Genomic DNA, 18,548 nt, shown 5'->3' with positions numbered 1-18,548 from the left:
TTTCTTCGCAGTTCTTGAATATTTTCGTAGTCGTAGATATTATCAAGTTTACTTTAGCATCATTCTGCTGTATAGGCCATTAAAATAGACATCGTTAATCTACTAAAATACTTCCAAAGTAGACATTATCAAGTCTACTTTAGCCTCTGCTCTAGAGGCTACTAAAGTAGACAATATCAAGTCTACTTTAGCTCCTGGAGCTAATCTCAAATACCACCTACCGTACCGTCTACTGCTGTACATCCCAGTACAACCCAGCAACACGCATTAAAGCTTAGCTCCGTCTATCCTCAGAGCTTAACCGTCTTCTGATCTAACGTTACCCATAAACCGACCTCTTAACGTTTGGTTTTATCTGCGCTCATAAACCAAAATGTCGAATCTTTAGAAAATATTAAAGGCTAAATGATCGGATTAGCCAGGCTAAATGAGGGGTTTAGCCAGGCTTAATCCTATGCACGATTTAACTGTAAGCCATATGAATATTTGATTCTGTGCTTGCTCTTTTCATAATCCCATTCCACTCTACTGTCTCTACCCTAAGCACATCATTCCAAGTCTGCTGAGTGGGGGTTGGGGGTGGGGGGGGGGGGGGGGGTAGTTATTTTCAACGGCAATATTTTTTTGCCATCTGTTAGGATCATGCAAACAATACCAACGATTTATTCTAGGGTAATCGATACTGTAGTTGACTGAGGAATAATCGATAGCCTTGCAGCACAAATAGTTATGTGCCATCGATACATTGAACACAAGTGTATCGATCCTATGAACGATACTATCTGCTTGCTTAGCTCTGTTTACTTTTTCGATGCGTATTTCACGTCGGATATATATATATATATATATATATATATATATATATATATATATATATATATATATAGATATATATAGATATATATATATATATATGGTGGGAAGAAGAAAAACATCTCATGAGATGTCAATATAAAACTAATCCAAGAATGTAAGACGATACTGTGTTTATGCGTGTTGGTGTGTTTGTGTGTGTGTGTATGTGTGTGTCTTACGAAGTAATATTTCCGCATGCGATATCTGTGTAAACTTCGCATAAATTAACATAAATTAGCATGCATGACATGCAGTAGAGTATCTCATATCTTGTATTTCCCCTTACTCCGCCCCCGCCCCCCCCCCCTTGCACCATTCCTACACACTCCGACGATCTACCAGTTTTACAAGGAGTTGATAAAAATTGTTTTTGTTAAAGCCGCCTACTTGTACATTGCTGTCACGTGATCCGCTGCTCTCATAGAGTCGAACACACAACATCAAAACAAACCAACACAATGAATAACTTTATAAGAATAAATACGAAAATACCTTGCCGAAGCACACGGAATAAAGGACGCAGCAATGTGTTAGTGTGACGGCATGTCGCGTCACATACACACTTCAACATTTAGCACCATTTTAGCTAGGTGCATGCAAGTTGGGATTTAAGTTCAGTTGAAAGGACTTAAAACAACAAAAACACACAGGTGTTCTAAGCTTAATACTTTAAAGCAGTTTTTATTTTTTATTTTTCTGACAGTAGCGGATAAACGGATTAAATATTTTATGCGACACATTTTTGTCCTTTCCATTGGTCTATTTATAACTTTAATTTTTGTCCGTCCGTCTTTTCCCTTTTTTCATGCACAGGCCCAACCATATCTACCGTTTCTACCATATTTCTTTTAGTCTTCCCAGTTTTCCTCTAATGGGTGTATCCATATATTTCCCATTTCCCACAACCCATACCGCTATCGTATAGCACGCCATCCCACAGTGTTCAAGGGCGTGACGTGACCTTTGACCCCCCAGCATCGATCTCGCGCAGTCCCCACATCCGCCGCTGGAGACAAACGATATCCTGACGTCACAAACCGCCCCGCTTGAGCAAATCTCGCCGCAACCCGCCGATGAAAAACGAGACTTGTATTGAGTACACGTGTCGCACGTCTGTCGGTTTGTGTGTGCGTGTGTGTGTGTGTGTGTGTGGTATGCGTGTGTGCGTGTTTGTGTATGTGCGTGTGTGTGTGTGGTTTGCGTGTGTGCGTGTTTGTGTATGTGCGTGTGTGTGTGCGTGTGTGTGTGTGGTTTGCGTGTGTGCGTGTTTGTGTATGTGCGTGTGTGTGCTATAAAGAATATAAAAACGGCGAAGGGGGATTATCGATCGGAAGCTGTTGCGACTTCTTACATGTAGGTCGCTGCCATTATGTCAGGTATTGATGTGGTACCCCGGTGCTACACGGAACAAAGAAAGCCGCTGAGGTGGAAACTATTTTTATAGCACGAATGTTTTTAAAACAGAGAGAGAGAGAGAGAGAGAGAGAAAGAGAGAGAGAGAGAGAGAGCGAGAGAGAGAGAGAGGGAGAGAGTTTGGAGTCTGTTCTATCAAAGTCGGGTGTTGAGGCTAAGGTCTATAAGGATAATCCCACCCCTTACACAGATGGTCTGTGTGGGCCAGGTTGTGTGGGTGTGTGTGTAGGGGGTGGGGGGCGCAGATTGATCAAGGTTTCAATGGTTATTTTCACACTTTCTTCACTATTGGTTCATAAAAATTAAAAAATTGTATTGCTACTTCTGGCTACCTAGCTCAAGAGTTGTAATGCAACTTCTGACTACCTAGTTCCACAATTGTATTGCTACTTCTGACTACCTAGTTCCATTGTTGTATGCTACTTCTGGCTACCTAGTTCCACAATTGTATTGCTACTTCTGGCTACCTATGTATGTTCCAATGATTGATCCGTTTGATCTTTAAGTTAACTACCACGATGTTCGTCAAATATTTGTTTGACTAAAACCGTTTCAATATTGCCTATATCTCAAATGTTTTCCTAGTAGCCGTATTTTTAATACAATACGTCAAATTAGATCATCAATTAGATCAATTAGATCATCAATTAGATCAATTAGATCAATGAAAATGTATCATGCTGTTGTATTAGTTATTATTATTTCAAGACCTATTTTTCTCAATTTACACAATCAGCTATATTCAGCACATTTTCGACTCAATACAGCTTTCAATTTTCTAACAGTCGTAAGAAAACATGCATTTGATTTAGAAAACATATTTTACTTTCAAGAAATTATGCAAACGCAACGGCATAAAACCAAAAAATGGGAATTTTAACGCCATATCACGAACACATCATGAAGCTAGGATCTCAAAACGAGGCTAATTATTTAACCAATATCTTCTTCCTACGCCTATGTAATTGGCTAATACTAGTTCTTTTCAGCATTTGACGAATAGGCCTACATTGCAATAGATAAATCTGGCAGCGTAATATATCACATATAACAGTATTCGTGTCATTTATAGTAGCATACGTGTATCAGGTCTAGATGCATACATATCCGCTCTAGCAGTATGTTATAATGAATTCTAGAAGCAAAGACATCAGTATACGTCAGAGTTTTGGAAGCATACAGGTAATAGTTATAGCAAAATACATGCATGATGCTGAAGTAACACTATTGCGAAGGAAGCATACAGTATGCTGTAACAGGACAGGCAGGTATGCTACAGGCAGGTATGCTACAGGCAGGTATGCTACAGGCAGGTATGCTACAGGCCGGTATGCTACAGGCCGGTATGCTACAGGCAGGTATGCTACAGGCAGGTATGCTACAGGCAGGTATGCTACAGGCAGGTATGCTATAGGCAGGTATGCTACAGGAAGGTATGCTACAGGCAGGTATGCTACAGGCCGGTATGCTACAGGCCGGTATGCTACAGGCAGGTATGCTACAGGCAGGTATGCTACAGGCAGGTATGCTACAGGAAGGTATGCTACAATTACCGGGAACTCCCGCTAAGGAAAAGCTCACCACTAGGCGGGTGGAGTAGCGCCACGTGGTGGGTGGGGGAGGTGCCACGCCCTGGGCTGCTCATTGATCTAGCCACAACAATCGTCACGGCATCTCAGGTCTCCCGCCATTTCTAGTCGTGCCGTCTGGTAAAGCGTGTCTCCTGTTGATTTCTCTACAGCGCAGGTAACTCTAGGAAACTTTAAACCTCTAGCTTAAGTTGTGAGTCTTTATCTCATCTAGAACTTCTTCTATGGGAGTGGACTTAACACAAATCTCATCAAAATATGGAACCAATGCTTTAGAGGGAGTATGTGTATAGTATAAATATTCGTGATTTGACTAATTATATGCTCGTAGGATTTTATCTTTGTCCACATACACTCATGTGCGTGGCTGTGAGGTATAGATTTTTGTATTAAATATTAATGAGACAGAGTTTGAATCGCCTTCTTTACTAACACAATAAAGAAAACAAGGGTTCACTTCAAACAAATCTCACCACACCGCTCTAGTTGAAAAGGTGAGAAAAAAAACACCTTATATGTAAGCCTATACATATGCCAGATTCTTAAGTTTTACCATATTCGTGTATATTCACGATGGGAAATGGATATTTCCGTGATGTTGGCAATGTGTGATGTAATAATAGGATTTCCGTGATGTAGGTAGAGGCGTAGCGTTAGAATTGTCATGAATTAATTCTCTACTACAGTGATTTTGATGTTACCTTGATGTTGACAGTCCGGTAACTTTGATAATTAGGTGCTTTTGATTATAATTGATTATATCATTATATCATGATGTTGCTGATCTCGTAATTTCATAAAAATCCTGTGATTTTCCGAAAACCGTGATTTCTTAATCCAGTGATTTTGATGTTACCTTGATGTTGACAGTCCGGTAACTTTGATAATTAGGTGCTTTTGATTATAATTGATTATATCATTATATCATGATGTTGCTGATCTCGTAATTTCATAAAAATCCTGTGATTTTCCAAAAACCGTGATTTCTTAATCCAGTGATTTTGATGTTACCTTGATGTTGACAGTCCGGTAACTTTGATAATTAGGTGCTTTTGATTATAATTGATTATATCATTATATCATGATGTTGCTGATCTCGTAATTTCATAAAAATCCTGTGATTTTCCGAAAACCGTGATTTCTTAATCCAGTGATTTTGATGTTACCTTGATGTTGACAGTCCGGTAACTTTGATAATTAGGTGCTTTTGATTATAATTGATTATATCATTATATCATGATGTTGCTGATCTCGTAATTTCATAAAAATCCTGTGATTTCTTAATCCAGTGATTTTGCTAAACTTGTGATGATGCTAATCTGGTGATTTCTTTATCCGTGATGTTGCTAATCTTGTGATTTTTATAATCCCGTGATGTTGTTAATCCCGTTATGTTCCATAACCCATGATGTTGCTAATCACGTGATATCTTAATCCCGTGATGTTTCTAATCCAGTGATGTTGCTAATCTCGTGATGATGCTAACCTGGTGATTTCTAATTCCCGTGATGTTTCTAATCCAGTGATGTTGCTAATCTCATGATTTTTTAATCCCGTGATGTTTGTAACCCCGTGATGTTGCTAATCCCGTGATGACGATAATCTTACGATGTTTGTGTTGCTGTGACATGACATTAACATTTTGATGATGAACTTTTGTTGATGTAATTACTGTAGTACTTGTGTTAAGGAGATCTAACGAGTTACTCGACATACGATTTATTTGTACCTCATGTTATGTACAGTGGTCTGATTGGTTCAGTGTACTATAACGAATGCTCAAAGCCGGTTAGATTCACACTAATTGTTTTCAATCACGGGTTACATGCCCATGTACGGATGTGCTGCATGTTGCATTTATTGAAAGTAAAAACAATTCATGTAAAACTAAGCAACGGCACATTGGTGAGTGCCACAGATCCTGACTGTCAAGGCAAATATTTCAAATAGAACTGGATCGATTTTTATTTTGCGACGAGAGTGCCGGGAATATCCGCACACAAATCTCGCATTGATTAAATCAAATTTTTAATCAGCTTTGCTTTAGCTAGCATTAGCGGCGTCCATCTTCCCATAGCTATTAAGGGTTTGTTGATTAAATAGGCCAGGGGTTCTCATTACGTGCTCTATGTACCCTAGGTTGCCGATAATTAAGACATGGGTCCAATATATTTGATAGATTATTTTTGAATACGGATGAGAACTGTTGAAATTGCTGATACAAGTTTTTCATTCCTCCTTAACTGGAATGTGTGTGTGTGTGTGTGGGAATGTGTGTGTGTGTGTGTGTGTGTGTGGGGGGGGGGGTGCATTATCTGGCACTCTGCTAATTAATTACATATTTCCCTTATCAGCACCTGCCAGTCGACATGACTTCTCACAGCTGTGGGTTGTCTTAAATTATCTCTTATCATTACGCTAATTATGTTGATCAAAGCGAAACAGCGGATTGATTACTGTGCGTAATACATTGCTCTACAATAGATTGATGTGGCCGAGTATCCAAATCTTGATGCCGTGATTGTGTTAGCCTAGGTTGGTCTGTAATGTAGTTATGGATTTAGACGTGATGCATTCTTTGATTGCTAGAGGGTTGTGTGAATCTCATGGTTGTCAGATCCTATGGGATGGTTGTCATATATATGGGGTGGTTGTCATATCTATGGGGTGGTTGTCAGATCTATGGGATGGTTGTCAGGTCTATGGGATGGTTAGACCCTATGGGATGGTTGTCAGATCTATGGGGTGGTTGTTGGGTTTTTAAAAATCTTGTCCCGTAAATGCACTGAACCAGAGAAAAAAACAACAACCCAACAATAATTACGGAAATTAGACAAATTAAAATCGCTGCCTGGAGTTATCTCCCCTACTAGATGAGCAACATGGCTGATTGTGAATGTACGCTACAGTAAAGCGGCACTGGGCATTTCACGGTCTAAGCATATGCCCGACTTCTGCCCCATACAAAAACGTAATATACTGCACGCGATTAAGATGAAAAAAAACTATTCATTTGCATTCTAATTAAAGAGACGAAAGAAAGAAAACAAAAGCCAATTAGCAAAAACAGAAACCCAACGAAAACAACAGATTGCTCGTTAGTTGATTGGTTGTAAAACATTTTTTGGGTTGTTTGTTTAAGATTTTGTTACTATATGACTTTTTGCTTAAGCTTTGTATTTACTTCGGATCGTGCTTGTTTTCGATTGTGTTTGTTTTCGATTGTGTTTGTTTTCGATTGTGTTTTTTTCGATTGTGTTTGTTTTCGATTGTGTTTGTTTTCGACTGTGTTAGTATTCGATTGTGTTTGTTTTCAATTGTGTTTGTTTTCGATTGTGTTTGTTTTCGACTGTGTTAGTATTCGATTGTGTTTGTTTTCGATTGTGTTTGTTTTCGATTGTGTTTGTTTTCGACTGTGTTAGTATTCGATTGTGTTTGTTTTCGATTGTGTTTGTTTTCGATTGTGTTTGTTTTCGACTGTGTTAGTATTCGATTGTGTTTGTTTTCGATTGTGTTTGTTTTCGATTGTGTTTGTTTTCGACTGTGTTAGTATTCGATTGTGTTTGTTTTCGATTGTGTTTGTTTTTGATTGTGTTTGTTTTCGACTGTGTTAGTATTCGATTGTGTTTGTTTTCGATTGTGTTTGTTTTCGATTGTGTTTGACTTCGACTGTGTTAGTATTCGATTGTGTTTGTTTTCGATTGTGTTTGTTTTCGATTGTGTTTGTTTTCGACTGTGTTAGTATTCGATTGTGTTTGTTTTCGATTGTGTTTGTTTTCGATTGTTTGTTTTCGACTGTGTTAGTATTCGATTGTTTGTTTTCGACTGTGTTAGTATTCGATTGTGTTTGTTTTCGATTGTGTTTGTTTTCGATTGTGTTTGTTTTCGACTGTGTTAGTATTCGATTGTGTTTGTTTTCGATTGTGTTTGTTTTCGATTGTTTGTTTTCGACTGTGTTAGTATTCGATTGTTTGTTTTCGACTGTGTTAGTATTCGATTGTGTTTGTTTTCGATTGTGTTTGTTTTCGATTGTGTTTGTTTTCCACTGTGTTAGTATTCGATTGTGTTTGTTTTCGATTGTGTTTGTTTTCGATTGTTTGTTTTCGACTGTGTTAGTATTCGATTGTTTGTTTTCGACTGTGTTAGTATTCGATTGTGTTTGTTTTCGATTGTGTTTGTTTTCGATTGTGTTTGTTTTCGACTGTGTTAGTATTCGATTGTGTTTGTTTTCGATTGTGTTTGTTTTCGATTGTTTGTTTTCGACTGTGTTAGTATTCGATTGTTTGTTTTCGACTGTGTTAGTATTCGATTGTGTTTGTTTTCGATTGTGTTTGTTTTCGATTGTGTTTGTTTTCGATTGTGTTTGTTTTCGATTGTGTTTGTATTCGAGACAACACCAATCAACTGCCCCATGATTGGTTGCACTGGTGTATGATGACACACAGTGACATATAGAACATATAGTGTAGCCAGTGGTTATGAATAGTGTATGTGTTCTCACAGCTTTTGATTGGCTACAGCTGTTACATGACTTTCATGCCTGCTGATCTCACTAAATCCCGTACTTTTATTGACGGAATAAATTACACTGGAGATGAATAACATCACAATGTATATATTCTATAGATCTGTATGTGTACATATCCATATTTATCTATCCATCTTTATACTTATTTTAAACATACATAGGGCTACATATGTTTACATATATAACGTTCACATTTGTGTTGGTTTTATAAGCATGTTTTGTTACACATACGGTGCTTTGATGTGCAATGTTTAATGCCTTCCAATATGTTTTCTGATTAAAAATGGTTTGAGTTTAATAATAGTTTAAAACAGCATACCGATTAAAAGAAAATAACATGTTTTAAAGCAATAGTTTTTGGAAAATTCCATTTAATAACTTTTGGATAGTTTCCTTTAGAAATTGAGTATTGTTTATCCAGGGGTCTCCAAACTTTTCAGCCCGAGGGCCGCATTAACTATCAAATATCAGTTTGGGGAGGCTAGAGCTTCTTCAAGACATCCTTCGGGGTGGCAGCGCGCCCCCCCCCCCCCGAAGAACGTGAACCGTCCCCCCCCCCCATAACGAAATATAATTTATATAGAAATATATACAAATTTCAAGTGTTCCCCCCCCCCCCCCGGAGAAAAAAGTCTGAAAGAAACACTGTTGGTGGCCAAAATCACACTTGAGGTCTAAGTTTGCTCTCAAATTGTTCTTCACGTATTTCAATCTTGAAAATATTTGTTCACACAGGTATCTTGTTCCAAAATTTGAAAGGTACTTTGCTGCAAAACTTTTAATATTACGAAAATCTTCCTTTTGCAAAAACTTATAAAAACCCACCCGCCCTTCTTTGAACGTGTCTCTAATGACCTCCAGCTACAGTTCACCTTTGCAACTGGCCACATTTGCTTCAAATTGGTTCTGGAATAGTCTCACTTTTATCTGCCTTTGAATCCAAGTAAAAAATCGCTACTGAAACTGCAGCTTGAAGTATTTGATGATCTCGTATGCAAATGACGTGGGGAACTCAGTGGTTGCTTCTAAAGCCTAAAGACCTTGCACTGCTGAGAGTGCGTCAAGTTGTTGGCTTGTACTTGTTCCAAAAACATGACAAATTTTGGATCTGAAAGCCTTTAGGTGGGTGTGCAGATCAGAAACTAAATTTCCATCTCTTGTAGTTTTAGGTTCAGAAAATTTAAATGACTAGTTATGTTTGCAGCAGAGGCCAATTTCTATATTCACTCCTCATCAGACAGTAAGTACATCAGCTTGTGGCTTGCCTTTACTTTCAAGGAAGTCAACTTAACTTTCTTAACTTAAATACTCTGCTCAGAAAAATTTATCTTAAATTAACCACCTTACTGCTGTGAAATATGGTAAATCTTGCGATTCTGTGTTTCTATCTTTTAACATGTCTTTGAACTATCTATATTCTCTCCGGTAACAGTGCCATACATTCTATGTAGGGAAGCCAGCTCTTGTGTTATGTTTATGTCTTCATCCACACCTCTAATGAACATAAGCAGTTGAGATGTGGAACAGCTGTCCAGCAACTGATCCATTACAATTTAAAAAATGCCAAACTTGCTTGCATTTTCAATATTTGAGTCACGATGTTTTCACTGATGTCTGCAACACGGCGGGCAATGGTATTTGCACCCAAAGCTGCATTTTCAAATTGTTTTGAATTTTCGGGGCATAGTTTCTCAGCCATCTCTAACAAACATTTATTCCGTGGACAAAAAAGATCGACGCGGGCCGAATTAGAGGACCTCGAAATAATAGACTTAAAATTGCATATACTAACAAGGAATGATTCGGGTTCGAATCCTCAGTAGATTGAGCCAAGCAACAGAAAAGTACTTTAGCTAGCCACGACAGCTTCATACACGGTGGTGGGTTCACGCAGCTCATGAATTAATCATGCCTGAAGTAATTGATTTCCAATCTTTCATTATCGAACGTTTCGCCTCTAGAATATATCGATGAATGGTTGGAAAATTAGAATAAACCATCGTCAATAAAATGCTGTTAGCATATTTGTCTTGACAGCTAGATATGATCCCCTTCTCTGGACCATGGAGTAACCCCATTCTTTGGACCATCGAATGGCCCATACACGGGACGACCGAATGACCCCTTTCTCTAGACCATCGAATGACCCCCTTCTCTGGACCATCGAATGACCCCCTTCTCTAGACCATCGAATGACCCCCTTCTCTAGACCATCGAATAACCCCCTTCTCTAGACCTTCGAATGATCTCTGCACGGGACGACCGAATGACCCCCTTCTCTAGACCATCGAATGAACCCCTTCTCTGGACTATCGAATGGCCTCATTCTTTGGACCATCGAATGACCCCTACACGGGACGACCGAATGACCCCCTTCTCTAGACCATCGAATGACCCCCTTCTCTGGACCATCGAATGACCTCATTCTTTGGACCATCGAATGACCCCCTTCTCTAGACCATCGAAAGACCCCCTTCTCTAGACTATCGAATGACCCCATTATTTGGACCATCGAATGACCCCTACACGGGACGACCGAATGACCCTCTTCTCTAGACCATCGAATGACCCCCTTCTCTGGACCATCGAATGACCTCATTCTTTGGACCATCGAATGACCCCCTTCTCTAGACCATCGAAAGACCCCCTTCTCTAGACCGTCGAATGACCCCTACACGGGACGACCCAATGACCCCTTCTAGATCAGTATTTATAAATGGTTCATGACCCTTGTTCATGACCCGTTTCTATGTACTCTAATTTAACCCGTGTTTTGACCCGTCTCTGTACTCGTTCCAACAAGTTTCATTAGACCAATTAGAGCCACAATCAAACCAACTTTAGACTATCGATATGCCTAATTCAGCAAAACTTTAAGACTTATACTAATTAGGAAATCAAGATTATTTGAACGTTGTTTTTTTTTTGTTGTTTTGTTTATATATATATATATATATATATATATATATATATATATATATATATATATATATATATATACATATATATATATATATATATATATATATATATATATAATATTAAAATAAATAGCATCAATCTAATAAAAAAACATCTCGTATAAACAGCCAGATATTATATTACATCTAATAGGAATACAAGTGACATAAATCTCAAGCTATAGACCCACTACATTAACTACGCGCTTGTCTCAACAACGAACATTTCTCGCTGATTATATTATACATGTCTTATACTTGACACCTTTTATCAAATTTTTTTTTAACCAAACGGCTATCAATACAACCTTATCTCGCACACAGTCAAGTTGAAGTTGACAAACCTATCACGTGACGCCCGTCTATACCAACTCTGTTATCTTTTGTTGATCTTTTCATTTTGTACATTTTTACCCCTCTTTCTCTTTTCAGCTGAAAACCCTCCTCTCTGAGCGCTGGAACCACTCTGAGAGGTGTCACGTGATCATCACAGCATTCCGACACATTCAGGTACCATTCCCTGCTTCGCTTGTAGCCACCCCACCCTTCGCTTCTACGCTGCTCATTTCTTCTCTAACAAAATTTAACCAACTGGGCTTTGTGATACGTTAACAATAACTCTACTTATATACTCTGAACGCTTTCGAATTCTAAACATATCAATAAATTATAAAAAAATAGAATTGAAGAAATATTTTTTTTCAAAAACAATGCACTTTTTTTACCAGTGACTTTTTTGTTCGAAAAAAAAAATTAAAAAAATAAAGAAAATTTCGTAACGTGATTAGAAATTCACGAATTTTTCGACCTTTCGCATGCCATTATCCTTGAGTGACTTTTGGAGGATAGCACGCTCCTCCCCACTCGCTAGTTTTCTTCATGTCTGCTAAAGGAAGAGCCACCACCGCCCTAATTTCGCCATCCTCCCCCAACAGCGACGCCCCTGAGGTGGCTAAGAGACCCTCCTCCCTGTCCTCAGCCACATCAACCGGCTCCGTCCACGCCGCGTCATCGTCACGTGAACAGCTCGCGGAGACGGCCGAGAGACGCCCGCGATTGGCGGAGATCGACGAGTACATTGAGCCCGAGCTTGAGGTTGTCGTCAGGGATCCGGCCATGTCGGCGCCTGCTAAGGTCAAGAAACCCGCCACCAGCATGGAAGACATTTCCAGTCTCCGCCTCTGGAAGGGGATCGTGGCGGAGTTCCTCGGGACGCTCCTGCTGACCATGGTGGGGTGCGGCTCGTGCATCAACCTGCAGGGGGAGAAGAACACGACCTCCCCCGTGGTGCAGATCGCCCTGTGTTTCGGCCTGAGCGTGGCGACCATTGTCTGGGCCATCGCCCACGTGTCGGGAGGTCACATCAACCCAGCGGTCACCGTGGCCATGCTGGCCACTAGAAAGATCAGCCTGGCCAAAGCTGTTTTTTTCATCCTCTTCCAGGTGAGTTATACCGTTTTTTTCAACCTCTTCCAGGTGAGTGATACCGTTTTTTTTTCAACCTCTCAACTGAAATAACTCAGTTTTATTTGTTCTAGTATATGCAGTGTTTCTTTCAGGCATCTCTCCCACCCTACCTGGAAGCACGGAACCCCCCCCCCCCCCCGAAGTTGCAAGTGCCCCCCCCCCCCATCCCGCACCTCCGGAGAAAAAAGTCTGAAAGAAACATTGGGTGTATGAGTTGCCAAATCACCATTTTTGTTCATTTTCCACTTTAATAAAACTTAGCGAATCTTGTAGACCAGCCGTTTAATTTAAGCATGAAACAACAGGTGGAAAAACAATTAAACAATTTTAATTGCATGACGTTAATCACAACGATGTTAATTTACTATCCCTTTCAGCGTTTGATCCCAACACTTCTTTAATGCCGGTTCCACCTAACTTCCTGTTTAATCGCGTGATTAATCTTCATTTATTTGTTCATCCACAATATTACTCACTCAAAACAAAAACAAGATGAATAACTCGTGCATCAAACCGCGGCCGTGCTGACTCAAAGTTCGACAACTATGTAGGTCACTCTGTAGAAAAGTTGCAGGATTGCTTCAGATTTTTTTTTTCTAGTTTTTGACTCGGAGTTTATCTCAGTCGTACTTTCAAAGTAAATGCTCCCAACTTTTAACTTTAATCCAGTAATCCATTTAATCTCTCCATGTAATACATTGGCCGGTGTGCATTGTCATGTGACTTTGCTTGTTTGGTTGCTAGGCTAGTAAAGTTAGGGCAGATTTAGTCTAGCCATAGATCTATTGAAGCCTCGGTCCTTTGAAGCCATATGTTGGCTAAAATCTTGCATTGAGCGCAACATAAAATTGTTAGTCTTACTTAGATTGAGCATACAACAGAATGATCGTGGAAATTTTATTTTAGATTTGGCAGGATTTTAAAACTAGTTACATAACAATGCTCATTCGTATATTTTTAAAAAAAGATTCCAAACTAATAAAAACATTAACGTTGGTAAATAAAACTCAATGTTTATTTAACAGACGCCATGTATATTTCTGAGCCACCTTATTATATATCAAAACACCAAATGTTTGACACTTAATGGGTTAAATTAGAACTGTAAACATTCGTCCTTCTTAAAAAACAAGAATAACCGGAAATAAACAGAGCTGGTTATAGAAAACCAGGCTTAGTTGCGAATTTCATTCTTTAAAAAAAAAAGGTAATAGAATACGAGGATTGGTTTAAATTGTGAACATTACAAAGGTAGAACTATATGAACAATTGGGGCTATGGGAGATGTATATGTTTTTGTAGAATTTTGATTTAAAAGAATTAAGGGCAGAGTTTCTTCCAGGCATCTCTTCGAAGGGGGGGGGGGGCAGTGCCCCCCCCCCCCCCCGAAGAAAGTCTAACGCCCCCCCCCCCTCCCCCCGAACGAACTGGATTTTATATAGTAAACATACACTTTTATTAGTGTCCCCCCCCCCCCGAAAAAAGTTGACCGCCCCCCCCCCCCGGAGAAAAAAGTCTGGAAAAGTCTGGAAGAAACACTGATTAAGTGGGAATCTTGTTTGAAGCTAATTGTAGTTCAGGTTGAATTCACTCAGCTTTAACGGGTACCCGGAATATATTGGAATTGTGCGATGCTAGGACAGCTAAAAGTTAAGCGGGTGGCAGTAATTATAATCACGTGATCACGTGATACCCTGTAGACGCTGCTGCTGAAGATGGTGGGGGTGTGGCTCGTGCATCAACCTGCTCACCTTCAAAGGTCACTGGCTCACTATAAAAGGTCGCTGGCTAACCATCAAAGGTCACTGGTTCACTATCAAAGGTCACTGGCTCACTATGAAAGGTCGCTGGTTAACTATCAAATGTCACTGGTTCACTATCAAAGGTCACTGGTTCACTATGAAAGGTCACTGGCTCACTATGAAAGGTCACTGGCTAACCATCAAAGGTCACTGGCTCACTATAAAAGGTCACTGGCTATCCACTGACCCCATAGAAACCCTACATTAGGCCCTTAGCGTCTAACTCCTATCATTTTTAAACTGTGCCAACATCACGGACCAATCAGGGCGTCGACGGGAGTCACGTGTTAGCCACCTACTGCAGGTACCATCATTCCAGGCCCGGTGTTTGGTCGCACCTGTCAAAGTCTGGCATCCTGACGTCCGGGGTGACGGGAGAATTTGATAAGACAGGTCTGTGATCCGTAGCTGGCTGATAGCCATGCACTGACCCCGGGGGGGGGGGGGGGGCAAGGCGTATGTGGGTTAGCCTGGAACTAAACCTCGAGCGACCTTGAGGAGTTACATACCCCTGTATCTAAAGCGCCAAGTTCAGCAATATCATGATTCTACTTTTTTTTTTGACAGAGCATTCTACATTTTTTTTTGACAGTTAGTTGTTTTTTTTTAAGTGTGTGATTCCAAACTTTGACCTCAAACATAGTTTTACAAGCGTGAAGAAATGCCAAAGTTCAACGATTAGATTAGAGGTGGAAAAACGTTTAAATTTTTGGGATGCGTATGATAGCACTAGTAAGCACAAATTAAGTGTGGCAACACATATTATATGCAGTACAATTAGGTTGAACATATGTACAGTGTTTCTTTTCGACTAATTTTTAAAGGGGGGGGGGCATTTGAAATTTGCGCGGGGTCGGACTAAATTTTCCGAGGAGAGGGGTCGGCCCCTAGTAAAGGTACATATTTTCTCTATAAATTATATTTCGATCGGGGGGTGGGGGGTTTGGGGTTGGGGGGTTGGGGGGGGGGGTGTATGTACCGTACAGTTAAGTAGCATAGCATGTTATATATTGACAAGTTATGTAGGACATAACGTAGATATTCACGTTTAAATACGCTTGTTTACGTTATTTAAAAGAAAAACACGAAAGCCCCGTTATCTAGTCAACATTTAAAATAATTGTATGTATTGAAGCATACATTCTTTACTTGTTACTATACATTAGTTATTTAAATATTTCTCTAAAAAAAATTTTTTTTATTAAAAAAAAAAAAACATCCGCAAAATTTGTCATCAGTGAAACATAAAGAAGACTTAGGATCGGGGCAGTGGCGGAACTAGAAAAAAAGGGCCACCCCGCAAAATATTTTTTGAGTCCCCATATATATATATATATATATATATATATATGTATATATATATATATATATATATATATATATATATATATAAACACAAAATACGAACGTAGGATACTCATTTCGGGCCTAATCTAGTTTTTGAAAAACACATTGTTTTAAAAAATACATAATACTTTTATGTTCAATTCATTGCTTTTTGGTTGGATTTTGGGCCCCTAAACGGCCTGGGCCCCCCGCATTGCGGGGTCTGGCGGTATGGTAGTTCCGCCCCTGGATCGGGGTAGGAGGATGCGACAAAGTTCATTCATCTTGATTTCCTACCCAAAGAATTTTCCCTTCACTTAACTAGAGCTAATGAAGCGTCTAGGTGGTGACGTCACTTCCTGATGGTTTCCCTTTGTCATCTAAATTTTCCCAAGGTTTTGATTTAACTTTCGATTCCAACTATCACCAGATGATGTAGAGTGAAGATTTACAAAGGCGTAGAGCAAGCACAAAATAGATGTGAGCGAGAAAGTATTTGAGAGGTCCATAAATTAATTTAAAAATCATGCACGGCGTAGTTACAATTAATATAGTTATAAAATCCTGCCTGTCAGGTTTTTTTCGGACTTAACTAAATATTTGATGTATTTGATGTTTTTAATATTTTCGGTAACTAAATAAATAAATAAAAAAAAGCAAAAACAACTTGCTTTTCACGTGTAAATGGCGACATAACTAATGGCATCCTGCTATTCGATAGGCTGCCATAAATTTTATTGTATACATTGTAAGCGAAAAATAAAAATAAAACTAGGTCATGTAGTTTAAATTTGCATTGTTATTTAAAAACTTGATCTGCAAAGTTTTTGTAAGATTTGCAACTTTTATAGCATTGATTCTAAAAATATTAAATTTCTGAATTAATTTTAGGCTTAAGTTTTTATTTTTTATTATTTTTACTGTCGCTTTGTTTGTTAAATCTAAAAAAGCAGGTTTTTATTCCATGTCAACAACACGATGGAAGGATTTTCGTCAACTCGCTCGCCTCCATTCGGATTTAAATCCTGATGGACTTTAATAATTTAAAAAAATAAATAAATCTGTTGATAGTTGTAAAATATCAAGTATATTATTGTTTGAGTTATTTGAGTTATATTTAGGAGTTAAATTCCATCTTTACCCTTGTAAAGCAGACAAATATCAAGAAACCTTTGGTAATGATCTTATATAGCTTCATTTAATAAGCAGTGTGTCATTTTATAAAATAATTTGTTTGGGTACTTGGCCAACGATAAAATCCCACTGCATAGATCGTCACACAACTTAATCGGTAACCGCTCATTTAACACAGAGAAAGGGAGGGTTGGGGTACGATGATGACCAATAGACTAAAGTAGCCTAGGTAGTTCGTAGCATGAAAACATGTCTGATGTGTAGGAAAATAACAGTATTATTGTGTGTACATCTGGTGTGTTATGAATACACCTGTATTATAGTAGGGTCATGTGAAGTGTTATGTACACAGTTGTATTGCATTGTGTACATCTTATGTGTTAGAAAAACACTTGTATTGTAGTGTGTACATGTAGGCCTGTAGTGTGTACGTTCGATGCTTTACAAACCTGTATTGTAGTGTGTTATGCACACACCTGTAGCATGTACATGTGTTGTGTTATGTACACACCTTTAGCATGTACATGTGTTGTGTTATGTACACACCTTTAGCATGTACATGTGTTGTGTTATGTACACACCTTTAGCATGTACATGTGTTGTGTTATGTACACACCTTTAGCATGTACATGTGTTGTGTTATGTACACACCTGTAGCATGTACATGTGTTGTGTTATGTACACACCTTTAGCATGTACATGTGTTGTCTGTATGTACACACCTGTAGCATGTACATGTGTTGTGTTATGTACACACCTGTAGCATGTACATGTGTTGTGTTATGTACACACCTGTAGGATGTACATGTGTTGTGTTATGTACACCTGTAGCATGTACATGTGTTGTTTCATCCCCTCGATCGGCTCCTTCAAGTGACAGACACCAAAATCTGACATTGAACTTTACTGACAGTGAGTCTCTTGAAGGTTAGGCATGTGTGTGATTCTATTGTGTAGTCTATTTTGATGTCACATTGTGTCCGCATTACTCTCCACCCACACACCCACACATTCACACACCCACACACACTATGACGATACAATACAGCTCTATTGAAAACATCACTCATGCGCATACTACAGATTTAGTACTATTTATAGAGATTGCTTTTAACCCTCTACATTCTATATTTACCTTCTTGCTCTAAATTACTTCCAGTTAAAATTACAAATTATAAATAGCGTAAATTGAAATGAAAAAATAACAGTAGAATAGTTTTAGTATTGTATCCGGAAAAGTAGAAGCGGTGGGTTTTAAATAAAAGCTGCACTTCAATCTCTTAATAAAAACTGTGGGTTGGATTCTAAATCCGTCCTCGAGTCTTGTCAACTTGTATGAAAAACAAGTAAAAAATGAATTAACAAGTTTCAAATGACGGATATTGAAAGTTAAAAGCACGCTGAGATACAAGAGACAAAACTACTAGAGAACTAAATGTCGCTTGCGTTCAGAAAAAAATCTACCCCCCCCCCC

General features: G+C 38.9%; 1 protein-coding gene across 3 annotated transcripts in view; it reads left to right on the top strand.

Moving 5' to 3' along the window:
• Nucleotides 1-18,548, top strand: part of LOC131935399 (aquaporin-4-like) — a 34,754-nt gene that overhangs the window by 503 nt on the left and 15,703 nt on the right. For 2 of the 3 annotated variants that reach the window (XM_059291788.1, XM_059291786.1), the window contains exons 2-3: nt 11,778-11,855; nt 12,281-12,788. In XM_059291788.1, the coding sequence (XP_059147771.1) occupies nt 12,462-12,788 (327 nt within the window). In that variant the 5' untranslated portion in view covers nt 11,778-11,855; nt 12,281-12,461. The remainder of the gene's footprint in view (nt 1-11,777; nt 11,856-12,280; nt 12,789-18,548) is intronic. The other variant, XM_059291787.1, reaches the window with a different exon arrangement.

The sequence above is a fragment of the Physella acuta genome, unplaced genomic scaffold (genome assembly GCF_028476545.2).
Source record: "Physella acuta isolate Inbredline_101_S28 unplaced genomic scaffold, ASM2847654v3 ptg000144l, whole genome shotgun sequence".
NCBI classification, from domain to species: domain Eukaryota; kingdom Metazoa; phylum Mollusca; class Gastropoda; family Physidae; genus Physella; species Physella acuta.
The sequence above is the reverse complement of the archived record's forward strand: the minus strand, read 5'-3'. Positions and strand labels throughout refer to the sequence as shown.